The sequence below is a fragment of the Macaca nemestrina genome, chromosome 3 (genome assembly GCF_043159975.1).
Source record: "Macaca nemestrina isolate mMacNem1 chromosome 3, mMacNem.hap1, whole genome shotgun sequence".
Classification (NCBI taxonomy): Eukaryota; Metazoa; Chordata; class Mammalia; order Primates; family Cercopithecidae; genus Macaca; species Macaca nemestrina.
This window is the reverse complement of record NC_092127.1, coordinates 36,377,523-36,402,284: the sequence shown is the minus strand read 5'-3', so window position 1 is coordinate 36,402,284 and position 24,762 is coordinate 36,377,523. Positions and strand designations below refer to the sequence as shown.

Sequence of the window (24,762 nt, the reverse complement as noted above, 5' to 3'; positions counted from 1 at the left end):
AGGTCAGGAGTTTGAGACCAGCCTGGCCAACATGGTGAAATCTCGTCTCTACTAAAAACACAAAAATTAGCCGGGGATGGTAGCGCACACCTATAATCCCAGCTACTCAGGAGGCTGAGACAGGAGAATCGCTTGAACTCAGGAGCCAGAGGTTGCAGTGAACCGAGATTGAGCCACCGCACTCCAGCCTGGGTGACAGAGTGAGACTCATCTCAGAAAAAAGAAAAAAAATCTGCTTATGGAGTATTTCTTGTATAAAATGAGTCACCTCTGCCTTGCTGCTTTCAATATTCTCTCTTTGTTTTTGTCTTTTTATGTTTTGGTTATACTGTTTCTTGGTTTGGATCTCTTTGAGTTTTCCTATTTGGATTTTATTAAGTTTTTTTTGGATGTGTAGATTTGTGTCTTTTATCAAATTTGGGAAGTTTCCAGCCATTACTTTTGCAAATATTGTTTCTTTCCCTTTCTCTCTTCCTCTCCTCTGGGACTCTCATTAGGTATATTTGGTACACTTGATGGTGTCCCACGGGTCTCTTAGGTTTTGTTACTGTTTCTCCCCCCCCCTTTTTTTTTTTTTTTTGCTTCACAGACTGTATAATCTCAATAGCCCTATCTTCAAGTTAAACTTCTTCTTCCTGCTTGAATTTTCTGTGGAACTTTTCTAGTGAATTTTTCATTGCAGTTATATTTTTTAACCCTACAATATTTCTATTTGGCTTTTAAAAAAGTAATTCCTATCTATTAATATCCTCCATTAAGTGGGACATTGTTCTTATAGTTCTTTATATATGGTTTCCGTTAGCTCTGTGAGCATATATGAAAGAGTTAAAGTCAAGTAAGTCCAGTCTGGGCTTCTTAAGGGAGAGTGCCTATTAATTTCTTTTATTCCTCTTTGTGAACTTTGCCCTTTTTTGTGTACTTCACTTTTTTCCAATGGAAACTGAACATTTAAAGTAGTATATTGTGGCGACTCTGGGAATCAGAGTCTCCCCTGTCCCTGGGGTTTTTTTGTTGATGGTTATTACAGTTTTTTGCTGTTGTTATTTGGTGACTTTTCTAAACTAATTATTTTATATTTTTTCATTCCCCATTTTTATTATCTAATGGAACTAATTTTGTAAAGTTTGTATTTTTTGTCATATGTGGCTAATGAAGTGTGTTCCAGTAGATTAGCTACCAACCAGTGACATGACACAGATTTTCTTATGCTGCTGTTTTCAGTAACATCACTTCCCTGCAATCATTTAAAAATATGAATTAAAAAGAAGGAAAATAATAGTAATGGATGCTGATCTTTTGTCATACATGATGAACTCTGATCTTGAGGATTTTTACATTTTTAGTGACTCTATATTATTTTGTATCCTTTTCTCTCTTCCAACGAGTATTCTTTGTCATCTCGCTTCTTACACTGCTGGGGAACTTCAACTCAGACCACAAAATGCAAAAAATATCGTATAGTATTTGCAGCTTCTAAATGCAATGTGCACACTGATTCCCAAGTAAAATTTGCCTTTGGTCCAGACCCATTCCAGACATGAGGCCATGCTCCCTTCTTCCAGTGAAGATGTGGGAACTCAGTCCCAGACTAGATTAGTTTGGGAAGAGTGCCATTGGATTGACTAAGCACTGTTAATGTGGCCTATTCCCTCAGTTCATATACTTATATTCACCCCAACACCCTAAATAACCTGAGGGAAGAAGTCTTTTCACATTCTATTTTTGGTCTGTCCTCTGGTACATATGACTGGCAGTGACAACCTGCTTTAAAGAGACCTCCTGAGCACTGACCATGAAGATGAAATATTAGTAAATGCTAATCTAGTTGTACATAATCTAGAAATAAAATGTCTGGTAAAAGTAAACCACCTTTGGCTGAAGCCATGAAGTAATAAAAAAGCTCAGCCTTCATCGGAATTATGTTTCACAAACCCCAGGGGATGAAATTTTTCCAAAGGAAATCTCAGAATTTAGTGGGGAATGCTCAATTATCCTGCCTTCTGCCAGGAGGGAACAGAAAACCTCTGCCAGAAAAACAGGAAACCTCTTGGATTAAGAGTTTTTTTCTAATAACAAGTAAAATATTTATGATATGGGGCTTATATATTGTTACCAAGCATTTGCTTACACTGCATATAGTTTTAGATCATTCTGTTTCCTGAACACATGAAGGCAAGCAATATGGTAAAATATCCAAATGCAACCCAAAGTATAGTCTTCCCTCTGGGAAAATCCCTTGGAAGTACCCCTTAGCTCATATGGTCCCTCAGCAAATAATTATTGAACAGCTTCTATAAGCTGTGCTTTCTGCTGGATTGTATCAGACTTGGACCAAAATAAGGTGCAAATGACCAGTATTATAGTCTTTCTGTGGGATATTTGAATTTTCATTTGAGTTTGTTTATTAAAACATATTTTAATGAGAAGTGTGAGTACTTTTTTCCTTTTTGAAATAGGGTCTCCCTCTGATACCCAGGCTGGAGTACAGTGGCACAATCATAGCTCACTGCAACCTCGAACTCCCAAGCTCAAACAATCCTTGCACCTCAGCCTCCCAAGTAGCTGGGACTACAGACATGTGCCACCACGTCCAGTTAATTTTTTAAATTTTTTTTGTAGAGACAGAGCTTTGCTGTGGTGCCCGGCTGGTCTCGAACTCCTGGCCTCAAGTGATCCTCCCACCTTGGCCTTCCAAAGTGCTGGGATTACAGGTGTGAGCCACGGCACCCAGCTGAGAAATGCATAAAAGAAACTTTGAGCAGAGAATGCATAAAAGAGACTTCCAACTGATGTTTCAAGCCTATTCCTGAAAGGCCTGCGAGGAGCAAAGTACATGAAATTACATCTTCATGTGACAAAACAAAAGTGTCTTTCTAAACCTCTTACTTACTATGTACCTACTTGAAACTATGATAAATATGAAATTTAAAATTATCTTGGACATGGTTTGAAGGACTTTTATCTGAATTTGGTTCACCAGAAAAGATTTTTTCCAAAACACATGTAGTATGAGCAAGCTGAGTGCTTTATTCCTAGGAGAATCTTCTCCAGAAAGCACTATGGAACATAGTGAGTCTTAATGAGGAAGGAGGTGCCCCTTGGTTGGTCTTACAAATGCCACCCGAATCATGGCTAAGAGCCTCCTCTCATTCACTCATTCAGCAGTGTTATTGAATACCTACTAAATGTATGGTATTATCTAGGCTCTGGGAGGGAGAGTTCCTGGGCTTAGGAATTTAAAATCTTATATTTCATAAATTGGGTATAAATAAAAGGAATTTGGTGACTGCCTTCACTTTGTGAAAATCCATCAAACTGCATTAAGATTTATGCCCTTTTCTATGTTGTGTTATACGTCAAGAAAAAGTTTCTCCTGAAAGTGCTTTGGGAATTGAAAACTGGAAGACATTATTTCCAGTTGAGAAAACAGGGTAATACCTCTACAAGGAAGCTAACTTTCTGGCTTTATATTATATTGTTACTGACAGTTCATCATTGTCAGGGTAAGATTTTTTTATTTTCAGGTAAGCAGATAATGTCATCATCATCATCATCATCCCCACAGGAGCTACAACATATTAAGAACTTATGATGTACCAAAGCCAGGTGCCATCTGAATTCTTCGTGCATACTAACCTACTTCTTCTTCATAGTAGCCCTGTGAAGTAGTTACTATTATTGTCTCCATTTGACAGAGGCAGAAATTGAGACACAGTGAGGTTGAAAATTTGTCCAAGGTCATTCAGCTAAATAAGTGGTGAAGCCAGGAGGCAAACAGATCAAACCTGAATTCTTATTTGGATAAGTCTCTTAGCCAAATAGTAGCAGTTCTCAAAGTGTAGTCCAGGAACCCTTGTGGGTCCCAAGACGTTTTCAAGCAGTCTTCAAGGTCAATGCTATATTCATAATCATATGAAGATATGATTTGCTTTTTTCACTCTCATTCTCTCAAGACTGTACAGTGGAATTTTCCACAGGCTATGTGATGTATGCTATCACAACGAACTCAATGTGGAAGCGGATACAAATCTCCAGCTATCTTCTGTTAAGCCAGACGCTGCAGATATTTACAAAAATGGAAAACAATGCCATTCTTCCCACAACATTTTTTTGTTTTTCACAATATATTTATTTTCATAAATTACATTATTCACATTAACATTTAATGGGCTTATTACTGCTTTTAATAAATTAAATACTTCAAAATTTTTATCAGTTCTAATTTTTAAAAATTTGATTAAATACTAATTTTTAAATGTTTTGTAGAGACAGAGTCTCGCTATGTTTCCCAGGCTGGTCTCAAACTCCTGGCCTCAAGTAATCCTCCAGCCTTGGCCTCCCAAAGTGCTGGGATTATAGGCATAAGCCACTGCACCCAGCCTAGTTTCAATTTTTAATATAAGAAATATCTATAAATATAACTCACATACACAAAAGCTCTTTTGGAGTCCTCAATAATTTTTAAAGATTATAATGGGGTCCTGAGATCAAAATGTTTGAGCGCCACAGCCCTATACTGTTCTGCCTTAGGGGAGTGGATACCCAAAAGCTGGTTTTATGGTTATAGAAGGAGCTTAGAAGTCAGCTCCACTTCTGAGACCTGTCACATAAAAATGTATCCTTCCTTTTCTCGTGTGAAGCTGGACTTAATAATGCTGACATTCTGGGGTGGCTCTCATTTAATTATGAGAGACTGCAAGGCAAGTGCTTAGTGTAGAGTAAGCCCTCAACCCGTGGCCCAGAACCAGGAACTTTTCTTGTGTCATCCACAGGTGATGGAATTTTACTGCCAGTCCTGTGAGACTGCCATGTGTCGGGAGTGCACGGAGGGGGAGCACGCAGAGCACCCCACAGTTCCGCTCAAGGATGTGGTGGAACAGCACAAGGCCTCGCTCCAGGTCCAGTTGGATGCTGTCAACAAAAGGTGGGGGACCCCTCCCCAAACCCCCAACTGGCTGCCTGTACTTGGGGCCTGGCCTCATGGCCTCTTGTCTAAGTACAGCAGTAGGTTCATATTTCCCTTGAGATATCAGGCTTTGTGGGTAAATAAGTTCTTTTATCATGGATTTGTTGTCATAAACTAATGAGCGTGGAAGGTTGTCTTCTGCCTGTTGGTAGAACTCCAACCTCCTTATGTTATGAGTGGCATTTTTGTTTTAGTGCCTAAGTATGATTACATGAATTAAAGTACACTCAAAGAACGTGCTCTCAGGAGAGTTCTGAAATTCATCCCTGAAACCAGGCTCTCTGAGGAGCCTTCCTTATCTGCTGTTCCTGACACACATACAGGCCATTTTGTTGGCTGTGGTTGGCTCCTTTCTATCTGAGCTCTGCAAAATGGTCTTGAGCAATGATTGCTAATTTTCCTTGTTTTCCTGCTTCCAAGTTCCTTCTTTGGCACAGAAATGAAGGAACAGAGTAGCTGAGTGGTGCATGAGAAAGACCAAAGAGAGGAAATGAGAAACCAGCAGAAAAGCAGACAAAAGAAATCTCTCTACTGATAGCTGCAGTGAGAAAAGTGTGGTTGTTCTGTAGTAATTCAAAGAATTTGGAAACTTACGAGAAGTTCTCAAGAATCTGAGTATGGATAAGTGTTTTATGTGGCTAGGGGAAAAGATACAACTATCTAGAATGGTGGTTCTCGGCCATTCAGCAATGCCTGGAGAATTTTTCGTGTCACAACTGTGTGTTTTGGCAGGGGGTTGGGGAATGGGAGGCAGGGCAGGGAGAGCTATTGGCATCTGGTAGAGGACAGGATGCTGTTAAACATCCTACAGTGCACCAGACGGCCCCTGCAACAAAGAATTAATCTGGCCAGAATGGCTTTTCAGAGAACTTCAAGTCTTTATACCCTTAATTAATTATCAAAATTGGACAATTGATGGTAGATTGAAATTGACAATTTTGATTGTCTCTAAAGAGACAAAATCTCTTCTCTCTGAGGCAGTAATTATGTCATATCTTATTCTGTTCTCTGGTTATTGTTTTTTAAAGATGATGAAAGGCATAGAAACTTTTTTAAACAAAAATGTAGTGTTTAGATAGATTTTGGACTATTTCTGGGTTGAGGTTAAATAACGACCTTTAACGACTGTCCACCAGGCTCCCAGAAATAGATTCTGCTCTTCAGTTCATCTCGGAAATCATTCATCAGTTAACCAACCAGAAGGCCAGCATTGTGGATGACATTCATTCCACCTTTGATGAGCTCCAGAAGACTTTAAATGTGCGCAAGAGTGTGCTGCTTATGGAACTGGAGGTCAACTATGGCCTCAAACACAAAGTAAGACCAGAATCATTACAGATGTCCTAGAAGAGACATGATATCCAAGGGCACTAGCTTATTGTTTCCTAATAGCAACAAGGGGTCCTTAAGTGTCATCATTGTATAGTAAACTATAGTTTTCACTGAATGTAATATCCAGCTATTTTTTTTCCCTATTTTCAGCAAAATTTGATGACTCTGTGACTTTAAGTACTAGTTTATAATTTGACAAGAGGCACGGTTGACTATAATATAATGCTTTCAGGATTTAGAGTTAAACTGGATTGTTTTCATTCCTCAGTTATAACGTGAAATAGTTTCTTAATTGCTCTCTCACCCACACCAACCTGTTAGTCAGCTTCAAAATGAACCCTGACTGCAGCCTTTGTTTAACTCTGCATATCTGTTCACAAAACAGGGATGAAAAACCTCTGATGTTCCGGTGTGGAGAGTTTTCATTTGTTTCCTTCCTGTTCCTTTAGGTGGTGATGGGGCAGCTTTGGACACTGGGGAAAGATGCCGAATAATGAATATTTCAGATGTCAGGCATAGCAATTAGTTTGCTGTGCTCTTGGTAGTGACCTTTCTGTTTTCCCCTCTCCAAAACACATGAGCCAAGAAATACATGTGTGGAAGAGAGGGCAAGGCGGAAGGGAAACCTCGAGAAGGTACTGGGAATACAATTTAGGACTTTGCATTAGCACTGGGTTCCCTGGGTTGACAAACACCAATTGCTCAGAGCCACCTGCGTGGGCAGGTGTAGAGCCTCCTCCTCGCCGGGGGAGGGCACTGCCCCGGGCTGGGCCCCGCCCTGTGGGACAGCTCACCAGGCCTCTGGTTTTCCCGCAGGTCCTCCAGTCGCAGCTGGATACTCTGCTCCAGGGGCAGGAGAGCATTAAGAGCTGCAGCAACTTCACAGCGCAGGCCCTCAACCATGGCACGGAGACCGAGGTCCTGCTGGTGAAGAAGCAGATGAGCGAGAAGCTGAACGAGCTGGCCGACCAGGACTTCCCCTTGCATCCGCGGGAGAACGACCAGCTGGATTTCATCGTGGAAACTGAGGGGCTGAAGAAATCCATCCACAACCTCGGGACGATCTTAACCACCAACGCCGTCGCCTCAGAGACGGTGGCCACGGGCGAGGGGCTGCGGCAGACCATCATCGGGCAGCCCATGTCCGTCACCATCACCACCAAGGACAAAGACGGTGAGCTGTGCAAAACCGGCAACGCCTACCTCACCGCCGAACTGAGCACCCCGGACGGGAGCGTGGCAGACGGGGAGATCCTGGACAACAAGAACGGCACCTATGAGTTTTTGTACACTGTCCAGAAGGAAGGGGACTTTACCCTGTCTCTGAGACTCTATGACCAGCACATCCGAGGCAGCCCGTTTAAGCTGAAAGTGATCCGATCCGCTGACGTGTCTCCCACCACCGAAGGCGTGAAGAGGCGCGTTAAGTCCCCAGGGAGCGGCCACGTCAAGCAGAAAGCTGTGAAAAGACCCGCAAGCATGTACAGCACTGGAAAACGAAAAGAGAATCCCATCGAAGACGATTTGATCTTTCGAGTGGGTAAGGAGAGGGCTTCTGTGCCTGATGCCTGAGCTGGCACTGGTTAAGGGGTAACTGGGCACGTGTCATTGCAAATAGCAACACTGCAGCCAGGAACTCTACCTGCAGGTGTTGGGAGATGTACTGCTGTAAAATTTCATGTCTTTTGTTAGTCGAGCTATGCAGTCTCCTCCAGAGATGATATTTCCTTCTCTTCCGCCTCTAGTCTCCTCCCTACTCGCTCCTTTCTGTTCTTCCTCCTCCTGAAGACACAAGTGCTGCATATTCATTGTAGGAAATTACAAGCCGAAAATAAGCAAAAAGAGAAATAGAAAAATCGTAGCACCCGTAATCTGAAAATCTTAAAGGAAAAATTGTCAATCCTCCCCCCACCTCCACCACAATGCCCCTCTTCCCTGGGAGTGTCTTCTTGTGCCAGAGCTGAGGCTGTACGCTGGGCAGAGCATCTGATGCCTCCCTGTCACTGCTTCTGCATTGCAGGAGGGAGGGGATGTGTGCATTGCAAGTTGCAACCACCTCTAGCTGTGTGTAGCTGGAGAGCAGCCCGAAGGAGAGGAGGAGGGGTGGAAACTTGGAGAAAGAATGGGGTTGGGGCGGAGTTGGGGTGGAAGTAAGAAGGTACAGGATGAGCCAAGAGAGTTGGGAATGCAAATAGCCCTTCCCTCCTCTGATTTGTGGTCTCTGTCTTTTTAAACTGTCTGTGTTCTCAGTAGAAAGCAACTAAATGTAAACAACAAAGGGCTTGATAATTCTTAAGGGGAGAAAAGTCTGCGTTTTAGTTAGCTTCAAAAAGTAGACTTCTCTTCCTCCCTCTTTCATCTAATAATGCAGTATCTCTGAAAGGGTGCTGCACTGTATGTTAGCTGGCACACATAGAAAAACAATTCTGTGGTTCAAATAAATTGGGGAAACCTTAGGCTAAATGAAAGAAGTTGACCTTTTTAAATTTCAGAACTTCTTAAAACCTTTAGAATCTGCTGATGTGCATTGTAAGTCTCTTAGGCAGGAGAAGGGTAGATAACAGGCAGCACATCCAAACTTCCAACCATAGAACTTTTTCCGTGGGAAACATCTTGGGAGATGAAGGCTCTGTGGAACATTCTTGGGCAGAGCTGCTCACTGTTAATGCTTCAGGCTGAATCTTGGTAAAGACCATGATATGATATGTAACTTGTCTGTTCAGAGCATGGAAGCCCTCATACATTCATAGCCAGATGTGCAATATGGGTGCAGGGGTTGTTGATTCTCCACCAGAGCAGAGTGGACGAGCTTGGGTGGATGGAGGACTGGGAGGCGCCCAGGTCTGCCACTCCGGTTCCACTGCTTACTTGAGCCTTGGACAAATCTTTCAGCTTCCCTGAACTTCACCTTCTATGTCCATGAAATGAAAATGCAAAAATATTTGCTTATTAGAACTATTCTAAGTTCCAAGCTGAATGCTTGACATGTAGGGGGAGCTAAATGAATGAGAGCTATTGTTTTTGCATGTATAATTGATAAGGCTTTTAGATTATCCCTACTACCTTTTCGTTTCAAAAAACTTGCTGGCTCCCCACTGATCTCTTGCATTACAAAGAAATTCATTTTCTCATATAAACCTTCACCCACCACACCTCCCACCAAGTGACCCCAGTCTACTCCCCTAGGCCATGTGCAGTGAAAGACTCAGAACTGGAATTGGGCAGATCTGGGTCGGAATCTTGATTCTTCTCACCAGCTGGGCAACTGGCTTACCCTTTTTGAACAGTGTTTTCTCCTCTGTAAAGCAAAGGGAATGAAATATTATATAAATCTTAAGGTTGCTGTTGGGGGTGAAATGAGAGAATTCTTGTAATACGCCTGGCATGTGCCTGTGTAGGGAAAGAGCTCAATTAATGGTAGCTAAGATTTTACTCTTGTTTTTCATCGTCATCATCATCATCATCTCTGATACCCACTTGAGGAAAGAGACATGTCTTTCGGGGGTTTCCTGTGCTCAAACTATACTGGTTTTGAGTCGCCAGCTCCCACCCCAGGGACAAGGGGGTATATCTTCTCCCCTCCTACCCATTGAGAAATGCAGCCATAGTGATGTATTGGCACTGATGGAAAGGTGTTTAAATGTGTAAACATTCGTAAAGAACTTAGAACAGTGCCTGGCATGCAGCACGATGTCTGACTTTATCAATGAAGTAAAGATGCTGTCTTAGTTTGCTAAAGCTACCATAACAAAATTCCACAGTCTGGGTGGCTTAAATGCCACACATTTATTTTCTCACGGTTCTGAAAAACTGGAACTGTTTTAGAGTTAGAAGTCTAAAATCCCGGTGCTGGGAGAGTGGGTTTCCTCTGAGGCCTCTGTCCTTGCAGATGGCCACCTTCCTGCCTCTTTGTCCTCACATAGTCATCCCTTTGTGGCTCGGCCCCTACTGTCTCTTCCTCTTCCTATAAGAACACCAATCATATTAGATTAGGGCCCCACTTTAACAGCCTCATTTTAATTTAATCACCCCTTCAAAGACCTAATCTCCAAATGTGTATATATTCATGGTGTACAACATGATGTTTTGATATATGTATACCTTATTGAATGGCTAAATCAGGCTAACATATGCATTACCTCACATATTTATCATTTTTTTCTAGAGAGAACACTTACAATCCACTCTTTCAGCAGCTTTCAAGTGTATATAATTTTTTTTTCTTGTTATTGAAACAGGCCTTGCTCTGTTGGCCAGACTGGAGTACAGTAGCATGATCATGGCTCATTGTAGCCTCTACCTTCTGGGCTCAGGTGATCCTCCCACCTCAGCCTCCCAAGTAGCAGGGACCACAGTTGCATGTCACCAAGCCCAGCTAATATTTGTTTTCGTTTTTTTGTAGGGATTGGGTCTCACCATGTTACCCAGGCTGGTCTCAAACTCCTGGGCTCAAACAATCTGCCCATCTCAGCCTCCCAAAGTTCTAGGATTACCGGCGTGAGCCACCATCCTGGCCATAATATATTAACTACAGTCACCATGATTTACAATAGTTCTCTTGAACTTATGCCTCTTTTTAAACTAAATTTTTCTGTCTTTTGATCAACATCTCTCCAGTCCTTTTACCCCCACCCTTCCCAGCCTCTGGTGTCTACCATTTTACTGTCTGTTGCTATGAATTCAACAATTTTAGATTCTTCATATAAGTGAGATCATGTATTATTTGTCTTTCTGTGCCTGGCATAATGTCCTCCAGGTTCACCCATGTTGTCACAAATGACAGGATTTCCTCTTTTTGAAGCTGAATAGTATTCCATTGTATATATATATACCACATTTTCTTTATTCATTTGTTGATGGACACTTAAGTTGATTCCATATCTTGGCTATTGTGAACAGTGCTGCAGTGAAACATGGGGGTGCAGATATCTCTTTGACATCCTGACTTTGTTTTCTTTAGATATTTTAGATACAGTGAGTTCTAGATTTCTCTTTAAAGAATCAGTATGTCAGTATGTTCAGTTCTTTGTCCTCCATTTTAAAGTTAACTTCCTCGTAGTTTCAGAAACAACCTTTTCCATCAGTTTTAATTGGTAGTTCACATCTGTTCCCCTGGTCACCTTCTCCATCCTGACTCATCCTGATCACCTGCTTTGACCTGAGTCACCTCTGTCACCTGCTCTGACCTAAGTCACCTTTAGTTACCTGTTCCTAACTGTCCTTCCCACCAAAATACTCACCCCACCACTCTGGCTCATACCCCTACTCTCTTTAAAATAGCCAATCGGAATTAGCTTAGACTGTGTGGTCCAACCCTAGCCAATAGGGGAACGACACAACAGTAGGGGCTACCTGCATCAGGGATAAGAACTCCTTCCCCTCCCTTGTCCAGGTGTGCTCTCGCCATTACTCCATTTGCAAGTCACACCCTTCTATAGAAGTAAAAATTGCCTTGCTGAGAAAATTAAATTTATGTTCGAGTGCTATTTCTTTGGGGCACCAAAAATTTGTTTCTAACAGATATATACCCAGTACTGGGATTGCTGGTTCATATGATAGTTGTATTTTTAATTTTTTTAAGAACTTCCATACTGTTTTCCATAATGGCTGTACTAATTTACATTCCCACCAACCTGTGCCAGGGTCCACTGTCTCCACATCTCTGCCAACACTTGATATCTTTTATCTGTTTTTTGAGACAGAGTCTCGCTCTGTTTCCCCAGACTGGAGTACAATGGTGAGATCATGGCTCACTGCAGCCTCAACCTCCAGATCCTCCCACTAAAGCCCCCCAAGTAGCTGGGACCACAGGCATGTGCCACTATACCTGACTAATTTTTTCTTTTGTGTTTTTGGTAATAGCCATTCTAACAGGTATGAGGTATTATCTCATTGTGGTTTTAATTTGCATATTCCTAATGATTAATGATATTCAACTTTTTTTTTTTTTTTTTTTTTTTTGAGATGGATTCTCTGTTGCCAGGCTGGAGTGCAGTGGCATGATCTCAGCTCGCTGTAACCGCTGCCTCCCAGGTTCAAGTGATTCTCCTGCCTCAGCTTCCCAAGTAGCTGGGACTACAGGCGTGTACCACCACGCCCAGCTAATTTTTGTAGTTTTAGTATAGACAGGGTTTCACCATGTTGGCCAGGATGGTCTCGATCTCTTGACCTTGTGATCCACCTACCTTGGCCTCCCAAAGTGCTGAGATTACATTTTTGATATACTGGTTGGCCATTTGTATGTCTTCTTTTGATAAATATCTATTCAGGTTCTTTGCCTGTTTTTTTTTTTTTTTTAATTTTATTTGTATTTTAAAAATAGACATGGAGGCCGGCCCCAGTGGCTGATGCCTGTAATCCCAGCACCTTGGGAGGTCAAGGTGAGTGGATCACCTGAGGGCAGGAGTTCAAGGCCAGCCTAGCCAACATATGAAACCTCATCTCTACTGAAAATACAAAAATTAGCCAGGTGTGGTGGCAAACGCCTGTAGTCCCAGCTACTCGGGAGGCTGAGGCAGGAGAATCGCTTGAACCCAGGAGGCAGAGGTTGCAGTTAGCCAAGATCACGCCACTGCATTCCAGCCCAAGTGTCAGAGCAAGACTCTGTCTCAAAAAAAAAAAAAAAAAAATAGACATGGGGTCTCACCTTGTTGCCCAGGCTGAATTCAAACTCTGGGCTCAATGGGCTCAAGCGGTTCTCCCATCTCAACCTCTGGAGTAGCTGGAACTATAGGCAGGCACCACCACACCCAGCCAACCTTTGCCTATTTTAAAATCAGGCTATTTTTTTTCTTTCTATTGAGTTGTTTGAATTCCTTGTGTATTTTGGATATTAACCTCTTATCAAGATGTAATATTCTCCCATTCTGTAGGTTGTCTCTTCACTCTGGTGATCCTTTGCTGTACAGCTCTTTAGTTTGATGTAATTCTATGTGTCCATTTTTGCTTTTGTTGCCTGTGCTTTTGCATTCATATTCAAAAAATCATTGCCCAGAACAGTGTCATGGAGTTTTTCCCTATGTTTTCTGCTAGTGGTTTTACAGTTTCAGGTGTTATGTTTAAGTCTCTAATCCAGTTTGAGTTGATTTTTGTATATGGTGTGAGATGAAAGTCTGATTTCGTTCTTCTGCATGTAGATATCCAGTTTTCCTAGCACCATTTATTGAAGAGACTGATCTTTCCTCATTGTGTGCACATGGCATCTTTGTTGAAAATCAACTGTAAATGTGTGGATTTATTTCTGAGCTGTCTATTCTGTACCAATGGTCTATGTTTTTATGCCAGTACCATGCTGTTTTGATTACTATAGCTTTGAAGTCGATTTTGAAATAAGATGGTATGATGCCTCCAGCTTTGTTCTTTTGGCTCAACATTGCTTTGGCTATTTGGGAGTTTTTGTGGTTCCATATGAATTTTAGGATTGCTTTTTCTATTTCTGTGAAAAATGTCATTGATATTTTGATAGCAGTTGCATTTTAGATCACTTGAGGGTATGGGCATTTTGTTAATATTCTTCCAATCTATGAATATGAGCCATCTTTTTATTTATTTGGGTTGTCTTCAATTTTTTTCATCAATGTCTTATAGTTTTCTGTGTACAGATCCTTTACCTCCTTGGTTAAATTCATTCCTACATTGTTGTTGTCGATTTTTTTTTTCTTGCATTCCTCTTTAACTTTACATTCAAATCCAGTATCTAGTCAAAAGACAACACTCACTATGCAATAATATACCTCAAAAAACATTTCTAGGGCACCTAGTGCCTGCCAGGCATTATTCTAGGTGATGGGAATATAGAGATGAAAGAAATGACATTCTCTGTCGCCCTCTTCAGCTGACAGTTTGTGATGATAGATGTATGAGCAACTAACAGCATGAGATAGGTGATGGTAAGCTGTAGAAATGGGAAGGAATTTAAACCGGGCCTTTAATGATGGGTAGGACTTACCCAGGTTGGCAGGCAGAATTGGTGTCCCAGGCAAAGGGACCAGTGTGAAGAGGTACAGAAAGGTGAAGAGGAGAGGACATGATTGTTATTTCGAAGACACATCCTATATTGGGTGAAAAAGTTCAAAGGAATGAAAAGTAATGAGGTTGGACAAATCAGCAGTGCAGGCTGCTTGAACGCCCTCTGTGCTGTCACACACCTTTGTCCATGAATTCTTTTCCCAATTTTATCCTTGCCTCAAAAACCACTTTCTCTTTCAGAATCCACTTTGATTATTATTACTTGTGCCTGGGTCTTATTACCCAAGATGGTAAATTCCTTGAGGTCAAGGATGGTGTCTTTAGTCACATATAATTCCCAAAAAGTACCCAGAAGAATGCTTTGCATAAGTACTTTGCTGATTTGAATAGGATAAGTTGTAAACTACCTTATGATTTAACTTCCCTCTCACCACTGTCAGGCTCTGGTTTGGAGGCCCAGGAACACACAGATCAGGTGACAATGCATTCAGCTGCAGGGGTAATCATTCATACATATTCACACGCATGGGACTATGCTAGGCAATATCAAACAGCACTGGCCTAAGAACTTGGCTTTTCAACATTCGTACCTTTGACTACAAATCAGTAGAGTTTATGTTATAATTAAAACAGTTCAACTTTTGGCTGGACGTGGTGGCTCATGCCTGTAATCCTAGCACTTTGGGAGGCTGTGGCGGGCAGACCACCTGAGGTCAGCAGTTTGAGACCAGCTTGGCCAACATGGTGAAGCCCCATCTCTAGTAAAAAATATATATATAAAAATCAGGCAGGCATGGTGGCATGCACCTGTAATCCCAGCTGCCTGGGAGACTGAAGCAGAAGAATTGCTGGAACCCAGGAGGCGGAGATGGCAGTGAGCTGAGATCTTGCCAGTGTACTCCAGCCTGGGTGACAGAGTGAGACTCCGTCTCAAAAAAAAAAAAAGAGTTCAACTTTGTTCTACAATTGTGCCTTTGTGCTGTTAGGTATGTGATAATAGAACATTTATGAATTGAATAATCATTTTGTGCATGTGTTGAAGCCTGCCACATATAATCCAGAAATCATTCAAAGCTAATCACATACACATGTGAGATGGCAACTGTGATTCTGCTTTTTACCCGGTAATATACATACTAAGCTTTTTGTAGCACTGATTTTATGCTTAAAGATACATTGTTTTCATAAAACATGTATTGGTGTTTATACAACAACCCTAAATACATGTATTAATTTTATAGATTCATGACATTCATCATTTTCTGGGCAATACCTTTATATTTTTTGGGGTAATTTCAACTGAGATTTTCATATTTGCCCATTCATTATCCAGCCCCTTAGTTGGATGTGACTGCTGTCTGAGCACCTTCTATGCTAGGTCATCCTTATAAAAGATGATGAGATGCTTACTTGGATCTAGAGGAGGCCGCAGTTTAGAAGGGGACAGACTTGTAAAAGATGTAGCGATTTCAGTATAAATCAAGGCACAGAAGTCAGGATGGTGGGGGGAGTAGGCTGGCATGTGGAAGGAAGTTAAGGAAGGTTCCTAGAGATAACTTTTTTTCTTTCTTTCTTTCTTTCTTTTTTTTTTTTTTTTTTTGAGACAGTGTCTTGCTCTGCTGTCCAGGCTGAAGTGCAGTGGCACGATCTCAGCTTGCTGCAATCTCCACCTCCTGGGTTCAAGTAATTCTCCTGCCTCAGCCTCCCAAGTAGCTAGGGCTACAGGCATGTACCACCACACCTGGCTGATTTTTGTATTTTCAGTAGAGATGAGGTTTCACCATGTTGACCAGGCTGGTCTTGAACTCCTGGCCTCAAGTGATCTGCCCTCCTTAGCCTCCTAAAGTGCTGAGATTACAGGCGTAAGCCACGATGCCTGGCCCCTTGAGATAACATTTAAATTTAAGCTCGGTTTGAAAGAGAAAGAATTTATCAGATGGAAGGAGGAAAAGAGTGTTTTAGAGGAAGGGAAAGCAGGTACAAAGACATGAAAGTGAGAAACTGAGTAGTTTGAGGAACTGTAAATGATTCCATTATCTTGGAGCATCAAATGAAATGAGATACAAGCAGAGATGAGCTTGTTTCCTTGATAAGGAGCTGGGACTTTGTTCTCTGAACCTGTGTTCCTCAAAGTGTGGCCATAAACCACATGCACAAGAATGCCTTGAGGTGCCTGGTATAATTTAAAATTTCTGAATTCTAAACTGCACTTACAGAATTAGAATCTCATGAGATGGACCAAAGATCTGCATTCTGCAAGCTCCAGTGATACCTATACATGCTAAGGTTTGGAAACCATAGTTATTATATAGGTGGTGAGAAGGCTTTGAATGGTGTAATGTAGTGTAGTGACTTACTAAGATATTTACTTTCCAGAGAACCTGGAGGCATTATAGGAGATCTATTGGAAATGTTTCCCAGGAAGCAGGGAGATGATTAAGAAGCTTTTGCAGTAGTCCACATGAGCTATTATAAGTGCCAGAATTAAGAGTGATGTGATGGAGTAGAGAGAAGACAGTATGTTTATAAAATGCTTTGGAAGGAGAGAGAGAAATTTGGTGAACAATTTAAACTCCCAGCTGTTAGACTTGAGTGCTGTAGGGAAGTGATGCAGTAGAGTAGATAGTTAAGGCTGTGAACTTTGAAGCTAGACTGCCCCAACACTGGTACTTTTCCATCTGTGCAATTTTTGATAAGTTGCTTAGCCTCTCAGTGCCTCAGTTTCTTTTATAAAGTTACAAAGTTTCCTTTGTTTTGAGGATTAAATTAATTAACAGCAAAAAAAAGCTTGGAACAATGCCTGGCACTAAATAGTATTTTAGAGAGGCAAAGTAGGTAGTACTAGTTAGCATATTCATAGTTGTAGTCTAGAACTAATAGTTAACATAATTAGTTAGAAACATGGTAGATAAAGAGCTTGTCTCAGTCCATTTTCTGTTGCTGTAACAGAATATCTGAGACTGGTTAATTTATAAAGGAAAGAAGTTTATTTGGCTTGTGGTTCTGGAGGTTGTGAAGTCCAGAGGCGTGGTGACAGCTTCTGGCTGGGGCTTTTGTACTGCATCATAATATGGTGGAAAAACTGAAGGATAAGTGAGCAAATGCAAAAGAGACCACAAGAGCAAGCTTAGCTCCCTTTTAAAACAATTCATTCTTGTGAGAACTCACCCCTCCAAAATGCTATTGATCTATTCATGAGGGCTCTGCCCTCACAACCCAATAACCCCTTAAAAACCTGACCTCCCAACACTACCACATTGGGAATTAAGGTTCTAATAACCGGAACTTTTTTGGGGGGACCCATTCAAACTATAGCAGAGACCAAAAGTTTAATTGCTCATGCCTGTAATCCCAGCACTTTGGGAGGCTGAGGCGGGCGGGTCACGAGGTCAGGAGTTCGAGACCAGCCTGACCAACATGGTGAAACCCTGTCTCTACTAAAAACACAAAAATTAGCCGGGTGTGGTGGTAGGTGCCTGTAATCCCAGCTACTCAGGAGACTGAAGAATCGCTCGAACCCAAGAGGTAGAGGTTGCAGTGAGCCAAGATCATGCCATTGCACTCCAGCCTGGGTGACAGAACAAGACTCCATCTCAAAAAAAAAAAAAAAAAAAAAGTTTAATTGTCCAGTTTGAATCCCAGCCTGCTATTAGCCATATGACTTAGGGGAACTCTCTGTGCCTTAGTTTATCTGTAAAATGGGAATGATATTAATGTATACCACATATGGTGAGGATTAAAATAATGCATGTAAAGGCTTAGAACAGTGCAGGCACATGGTAAGGACTCAATAAATATTGACTACTACTGTCATTATCATTATTAACCAAGAAAAGGAAGCTAAGAGGAAGAGCATATATGTTTCAGTTTTGATCTTCCAGGTTAAAGTGTATAGTAGGCAGTTTGCAGTATAGGTTTGGAGCTCAGCAAAGAAGTCAGAGCTAGAGACATCAATTTGGAAGCGAAAAGTATAGAGAAGTTACTTCAAATCATGAGTTTCAGTGAAATGTCAAAGATAAGTGTTGTCATTCAGGAAGGAATAGATGGGGAATGGAAGCAGGAGAAAGGAAGAGGCATTCTCTGAACCAGGCATTGTGCTACTTACAATTCTTAGTAGATACAATATACTTTCCATTCCCAATAACCCTACAGTATCATATTTGTTATGCTGGAGCCAAGTCATACTGGCTTATTCAGTGACTTCATGTTGGTAGCTTGCAATTGGCCTTGATGAAAGCATTTACACTATAGAAATGGGAAATGCTACAAATCAGAGCTCCCCTGTCCTCCAAGGCTCCCAGCCCTTGCCCTGCCAAGAGCCACGTTACTAGGACAACATACAATTATCCTTGCTGTTGAAGAAATGGAAGCTTAGAGAAGTGAAGCCCCTGCCTTTTAAATTGTACAATGATTCCTCTTCATTGAAAATGCCCTTTAACTACTGTGGTTTTCCAAAGTTGAGATATTTGATGCTTCTCATACTTGAAAACTTAATTGTATGCCCACTGTGAGTGAGTTATTACATTACTCTAATGCTGTATTAGGAAACAATCCTGAATGAGTTTAGAGAAATAGTTTAGAGCATCTGTTGATGATGATTTAAAACACAGGGATTATATTTCCTTGACTATTAAAGAGTTTGCTGACTAGAAGCCATGAGCTGGTTTTATCAGCTATTATACTAAAAAGAGTCATTGAACAAAGGGGAAGTCAGATGATGTGGGAGGGAGTGAAAGAATTACAGGTAAATAGTCTCAAATTGTTTAATTCATTATATACCATACCTTAATGAGTTGATGAGACACTCACTTTATTTACACTTTACTCTGGAACAGTGTAATTTAAAATGGATGTATAAAATTGCTTAGCATGAATCCAGAGACTTTACAGGAAAATATATATATATATTTTTAACTTGTTTCTAAAGTACAGATTCAGTTTATTAATCTGTTTATGACACAGTACACAGGAAGCAAAGTGTTTCACATCATAGACTTCACTTCCAACTCCTGGGAATGTTCATTTCTTTGGCTTACAGGAGAAACTAGACAGGAAAGCCAGGCACTGCTTAGGCAACTAAAATGAGGTTGGGGGCAATGCTAATATCATCCTCACAGGAACAGCCACGGGGACTGTTAGTCACAAGCTGGTTTTCTGGACCTGTTAGCTGGAAGCATGGGGAGCATCATTTCTGGATGCTCATGCTGTGTTGGGCTTCAGCCATCTCCAACACACAGGTACAGCACCCTTAGTGTCTTGCTGGATGTAATAGTACAGGGACTTGCTGTACTTTCTCTTGAATTCAGACCTAATTTTCAACATGTCCACTTCACTGTGGGAGACCATGATTCTGATCAGTACCTTTATCTCGAGTCCCCTTGCCCTTCATGGAGTGGTACAGCCAGTCAGCAAAATACAGGGGCTTGTTCTGAATACACTGGACCAGCTTCAGGAAAGCATTTTCTTGGTCTCCATTAACCTCTTTCTTGATGCTCTCCAACATGTCATAAGGGCTGTAGCTCTTGTACCTATCAAATACTTTCTGGAGGTGGGACATGCTCTGCTCGGTCATGATGGTGATCCACTTGGGAACATCAGTTCCTTTCCTCTTCACCCCAGTGTCATAGAGATCCCGGGCATTTTGGTCAATCAGTTCATAATCAATGACAGAGCCATCTTCTGCTCTTCTACCCTTTGCTAGGGCAACGCATCTGGTGACTTGCAGAAGTCACCAGATGTGTCTGAAATAATGTCCTTCTCCAGATCAGTCTTGTACATTTCCTTTAGACTCTGTTAATTTCCTGCAGCTCCTGGTTGGTTTTCGAGCAGATGATCTCAATGAGGGAGTCCTCGTTGGTTCCCAGCCCCTTCATGGAAGCTTTTAGCTCAGAAGCGTCATACTGAGCAGGTGTCTTTAATAGGCCCAAAGGCACTATCTAGGTGGCCAGATAAGGCTGACTTCAGTGCTGATGCAAGTTCCTTTTTGGTCCTTCTCTGGCAGGTGAAGGCAATATCCTGTCTCTGTGCATTGCTGTGGTTAGTCAAAATGTTGACAGTGGTGATCTCATCCACGCCTTTGGTCTTGATGGCCATTTCAGTGTTCAAAGTATCCTGTTCAGCATCAAAGTTGGTGTAGGCTTTGACTGACCCATATGCACTTAGGGGTGTAGAGTGTTCACCCTCCAAGCTGAGCTTGCACAGGATTTCATGAACAGTAGACATTTTGAAGGAAGCTGGGCTGAGCACCGAGATCTGAGAGTATCCCCAGATGCTGAGCTGAAAATATATTATTTTATGCCCCTCTCCCCTGCCCCACCTCTGCAAACTACCACCTTTCCTCCCTAAAATATATGAGGAGGGAGGTCATGCAAAGTTGGCATCTTAGGTCATTATAGGACCATCACCCCATCCTTGAGAATCTCATCCTTGGGAACTCTTCTTGCATTTCAAGTGGAAAAAGATGCAACTAATATTGACTAAGTGCTAGGCACTGTGCTGTGTTATAGAATGCAGTGGTGAACAGGACAGATGTTGCTCCTGCCCTCAAGCAGCTTACAGTGTAGTGAAGGATACAGACAGTTAAATAAAGTATCATGTGTTAAAGGATGGGGTTTTCTAAAGGATTTTAAAGAGAAAACATGATTCATGTGAGCCCAAAATGTAATTATCTTCACCCCCGAAACCCAGAAGAAGCCATGTGTGTAATGGGGAGAAAAGTGTTATGCGAAGGATAAGGGAAACCAGGTTTTATTCTTCCCCCGTCTCTGACGATCTCTGCAATGTGTCTAGCTTCAACTTTCTCATCTATAAAATGGGGATGATAATGTTTGTCCTGTTATCTCATGGGATGGTATGTGAGAGAATGTATATGAAAGTGCTATAAATATGATTGAACATTTTGTTTTCTAGCAATGTAATGGGGGTTGTAATTTACTCATTCATTAATAACTTCTTCATGCACTTTTTCATCCAGCAAACATTTGTTAAGCATCTACTTGACTGAAGATCCTGTGTTAGATACTACACTTGGCTCAGTTTCATCTTGTTGCATCATTCCATTCAAAACGTCTAGATTTATTTAGCACTAACTTCCTTTATTTATTTATTTATTTATTATTTTTGAGATGGAATCTTGCAGGCTGAAGTGCAGTGGCATGATCCCAGCTCACTGCAACCACTGCCTCCTGGGTTCAAACCATTCTCTTGCCTCAGCCTCCTGAGTAACTGGGATTACAGGCATGTGCCACCATGCTCAGCTAATTTTTTGTATTTTTAGTAGAGATGGGGTTTCATTATGTTGGCCAGGCTGGTCTCAAATTCCTGACCTCAAGTGATCCACCCACCTTGGCCTCCCAAAGTGCTGGGATTACAGGTGCGAGCCATTGTGCCCGGCCAGCATTAATTTCACATGAAGTTGGAATGGGTGGTGAGAGGAAATCTGCATTTATTGATCCCCTATTTCAGTCTAAGGGTTCACCTTCTCTAATCTTCCTGGAGGGGTAGGTGGAAGTGACCAGGAAGAATATGGGTGAGAAGCTGTTGAATTAAAAATTCATTTTGTGCTTCATAGGCTAGACTTGTATCTGGAAAAACAAAATGGTTTAATTATGGAATTATAGAATAATTGTCAAATTGATTATAGTTACTTTAAAAATTCTTGTTATTCATTTTACTAGCTAATATGTAACCGTCAAATGAAATCTTTTACATTAAAGTAGATAAAAAAGATTTTATAAGTATTATATGTGTTTTGTGTTATTTATATTTGTTATGAAAGAAATAGTTTTTAAAATATATTTAGAATACTTTAGAGAGAGAGAAGAGACTTTCTACAAATGAAATAGAATTTACTGAAAAGCTTGAAGAGTAAGGCATGATCCCAAATTATTTCTAACTTCTGGAATTGTCTTAAGATACTTTACAAACACTTGAACATTTCAGCATAATGACAATATGCTATAGTGCTGCATCACCATCAAGATATTTCTAGTTTAACTGTTGGTGAAAATGGTCGGCATCAATTGTCCTCCCAAGTATATGCTAGTGGTGTCCTTTTAATCTTCAGGAGTAATGCACTGATTCTGCTGTGCTTTCAGATAGAGTTTGAAAAATAATAATAATCAATAATCTCCAATACGACAAAAGATGTCCATAAGAATCAGGAGATGTTACCAGGAATGCCAACCAGCCATTCAGAAACCGAGCCATGGAGCTTAAAGAAAAGATTTTTTTTAAACAGTATTACAAAATAAAAATGGTAGTCCCTATTTCATCTAGGTTCTTTCAAAAATATGTAAGCAATGTTAGACAAACAGATGTTCCTGCGACTTTGTGATTTAATTTACATGTGGGCAACAGACTTGAGCGCTCCTTCAATTCAAACCAAGAATAAGAGCTGGGCCAACACATTGCCCTTGAGTTCAGCAGGGGTCATGGAACCTCTTTCCAGCAGTGTGGTCTTTTGCAACACAGTCCATTGCTCTTGTGACCTAGTATTAGCAGGTGTGGAACATCTCACATTCATTTCAAGCTAGGCATAGAGTCTTCCTTCTCCTTGCTCTGAATGGTATATTACTATGGCATCCAACTAAATATCTTTCCAAGTTTTAAAATTATACCCCAAAATACAACTATTGCCTGTTTCTACTCACACTGAAAAAATGTGTGTTTATTTCTGTAAAGAACAAAAAGTGTTAGTATTTTTTTGCTCATATTTCCCTCCTCCAACATCATGTCCATATTTTCAAAAGGAAAACAGACTCTTTTTGACTAAGACACCTCCTTGACTAGTACTAAAGCACTATATTCTCTGTTTTTTTCTCTTCCTTTTATCAGCTGCTACTGCCTGCAGGGTCTTCTGAATAGAATAGGCATCCTTCTAGCAGGATAGACAGAAGGTTAGAGGAAGGAGAGCAGCAGGCAGTTTTTGTCCCTACCTGGACCACAAGGACAGTCAATCAGTGTTCATCTACTCTGTTTGGGTGCTTCTTAACCCCTTCTCTCTTTTTTTTCAGTATTTCTTTCCCCCTACCTGTATGCCCTCTAAGCCCTGGGTGCACTTTCAACTTTATATAAGCAAGAATCTAGAACAGTCTGGGTTTTATACAGAATCACTTCTTCTTTGGTTTATGGTCCAGTCTCAGTTAATTGGTCCTCATTTCCTCATATTGTTTAATTCCATGCTTGTGTTTATCAATTTTTTTTTTTTGTAGAGACGGGTTCTCACTGTGTTGCCCAGGCTGTCTTGAACTCTCTTGGCCTCAAGCAGTCCTCCTGCCTCAGCCTCCCAAAGTGCTGTGATTACAGGCACGAGCTATGATGCCTGGCCTATAAAATTTTTTTCATAAATGAAGTTTTTATTCTTAAGAGACCCTGGCTTGTCCATACCACCTTTGAAAAATTATTTCTAAGCTGAGCATTTTAGAATTGTTTCTGTTTCTAGCCCATCTGTTTTGCTGTACCTGTTACCTAGCTGTTATTCAGACATGGGGGAAAGACCAAAAATAATACTTGTTTTAAAACAAATATAAAATAAAAATGGCAGTGCCTGTTTCATCTAGCTTCTTTCAAAAACATATAAGCAATGTTAGACAAACAGATGTTCCTCCGACCTTGTGATTTAATTTACATGTGGGCAACAGACTCGAGCTCTCCTTACCTTCAAACCATGTTGGCACATATCCCCTTCGAGGGCCAGCCACTCCTTTCCTGCTCCCCACTACCAGAAACAACTCGCCATTTCAAGAATGTTCATTGATTCCATATTCACGCATGTTATTGAGATTCTATGTGGATCAAGTATCAAAGATCCTTTCTTCTGATACATTTGGATTAAAATATGACAGTATCTGGATCTCAAATTTTTCTTTCACGCTGGTGCTAGTAGATGAGATGCAGAGTTTGTGAGTAGCCATCACCAGTGCATCCTTGTCTACCCTTTCCTAAGGCACTGCATTGATGTCGAAAAACAAAATAGCAAATGACTCTTTTTTTTTTTTTTTTTGAGACAGAGTCTTGTTCTGTCATCTAGGCTAGAGTGCAGTGGTATAATCTCGGCTCACTGCAACCTCCACCTCCCATGTTTAAGCGATTCTCCTGCCTCAGCCTACCGAGTAGCTAGGATTACAGGCACATACCACCACGCCCAGTTAATTTTTGTATTTTTAGTAGAGATGGGGTTTCACCATGTTGGGCAGGCTGGTCTCGAACTCCTGACCTCAGGTGATTCATCCACCTCAGCCTCCCAAAGTGCTGGGATTATAGGCATGAGCCACTGCGCCCAGCCCAAATTGCTCTTTTGAATATAAATGAAATTATAAATGTGAAGAATGGTTCTCTCTCTCTAACTAGGAAACATTTAGCTTTCTTCATGGTCATTTTTGAGCAAAATTCATTGTTTCCATTCATTAATATTTATATCATCTTATTGAAATAAATTATAAAAACTTCCTTTGAAACAAAACCAGATGTCTGTTAACCTGTAGATGATTTGCTGT

At 41.0% G+C, this 24,762-nt stretch overlaps 1 protein-coding gene and 1 pseudogene across 14 annotated transcripts in view; one reads left to right on the top strand and one right to left on the bottom strand.

Annotated features, from left to right (window-relative positions):
- LOC105463500 (tripartite motif containing 2) overlaps positions 1-24,762 on the top strand; it is a 186,232-nt gene that overhangs the window by 135,746 nt on the left and 25,724 nt on the right. For 13 of the 14 annotated variants that reach the window (XM_011710630.2, XM_071092916.1, XM_011710619.3 and 10 more), the window contains 3 exons: positions 4,773-4,924; positions 6,103-6,283; positions 7,115-7,838. In XM_011710630.2, the coding sequence (XP_011708932.1) occupies positions 4,773-4,924; positions 6,103-6,283; positions 7,115-7,838 (1,057 nt within the window). Of the gene's footprint in view, positions 1-4,772; positions 4,925-6,102; positions 6,284-7,114; positions 7,839-24,762 lie in introns of those variants that run through there. The other variant, XM_071092920.1, reaches the window with a different exon arrangement.
- Positions 19,466-20,519, bottom strand: LOC105463499 (annexin A2 pseudogene; annotated as a pseudogene).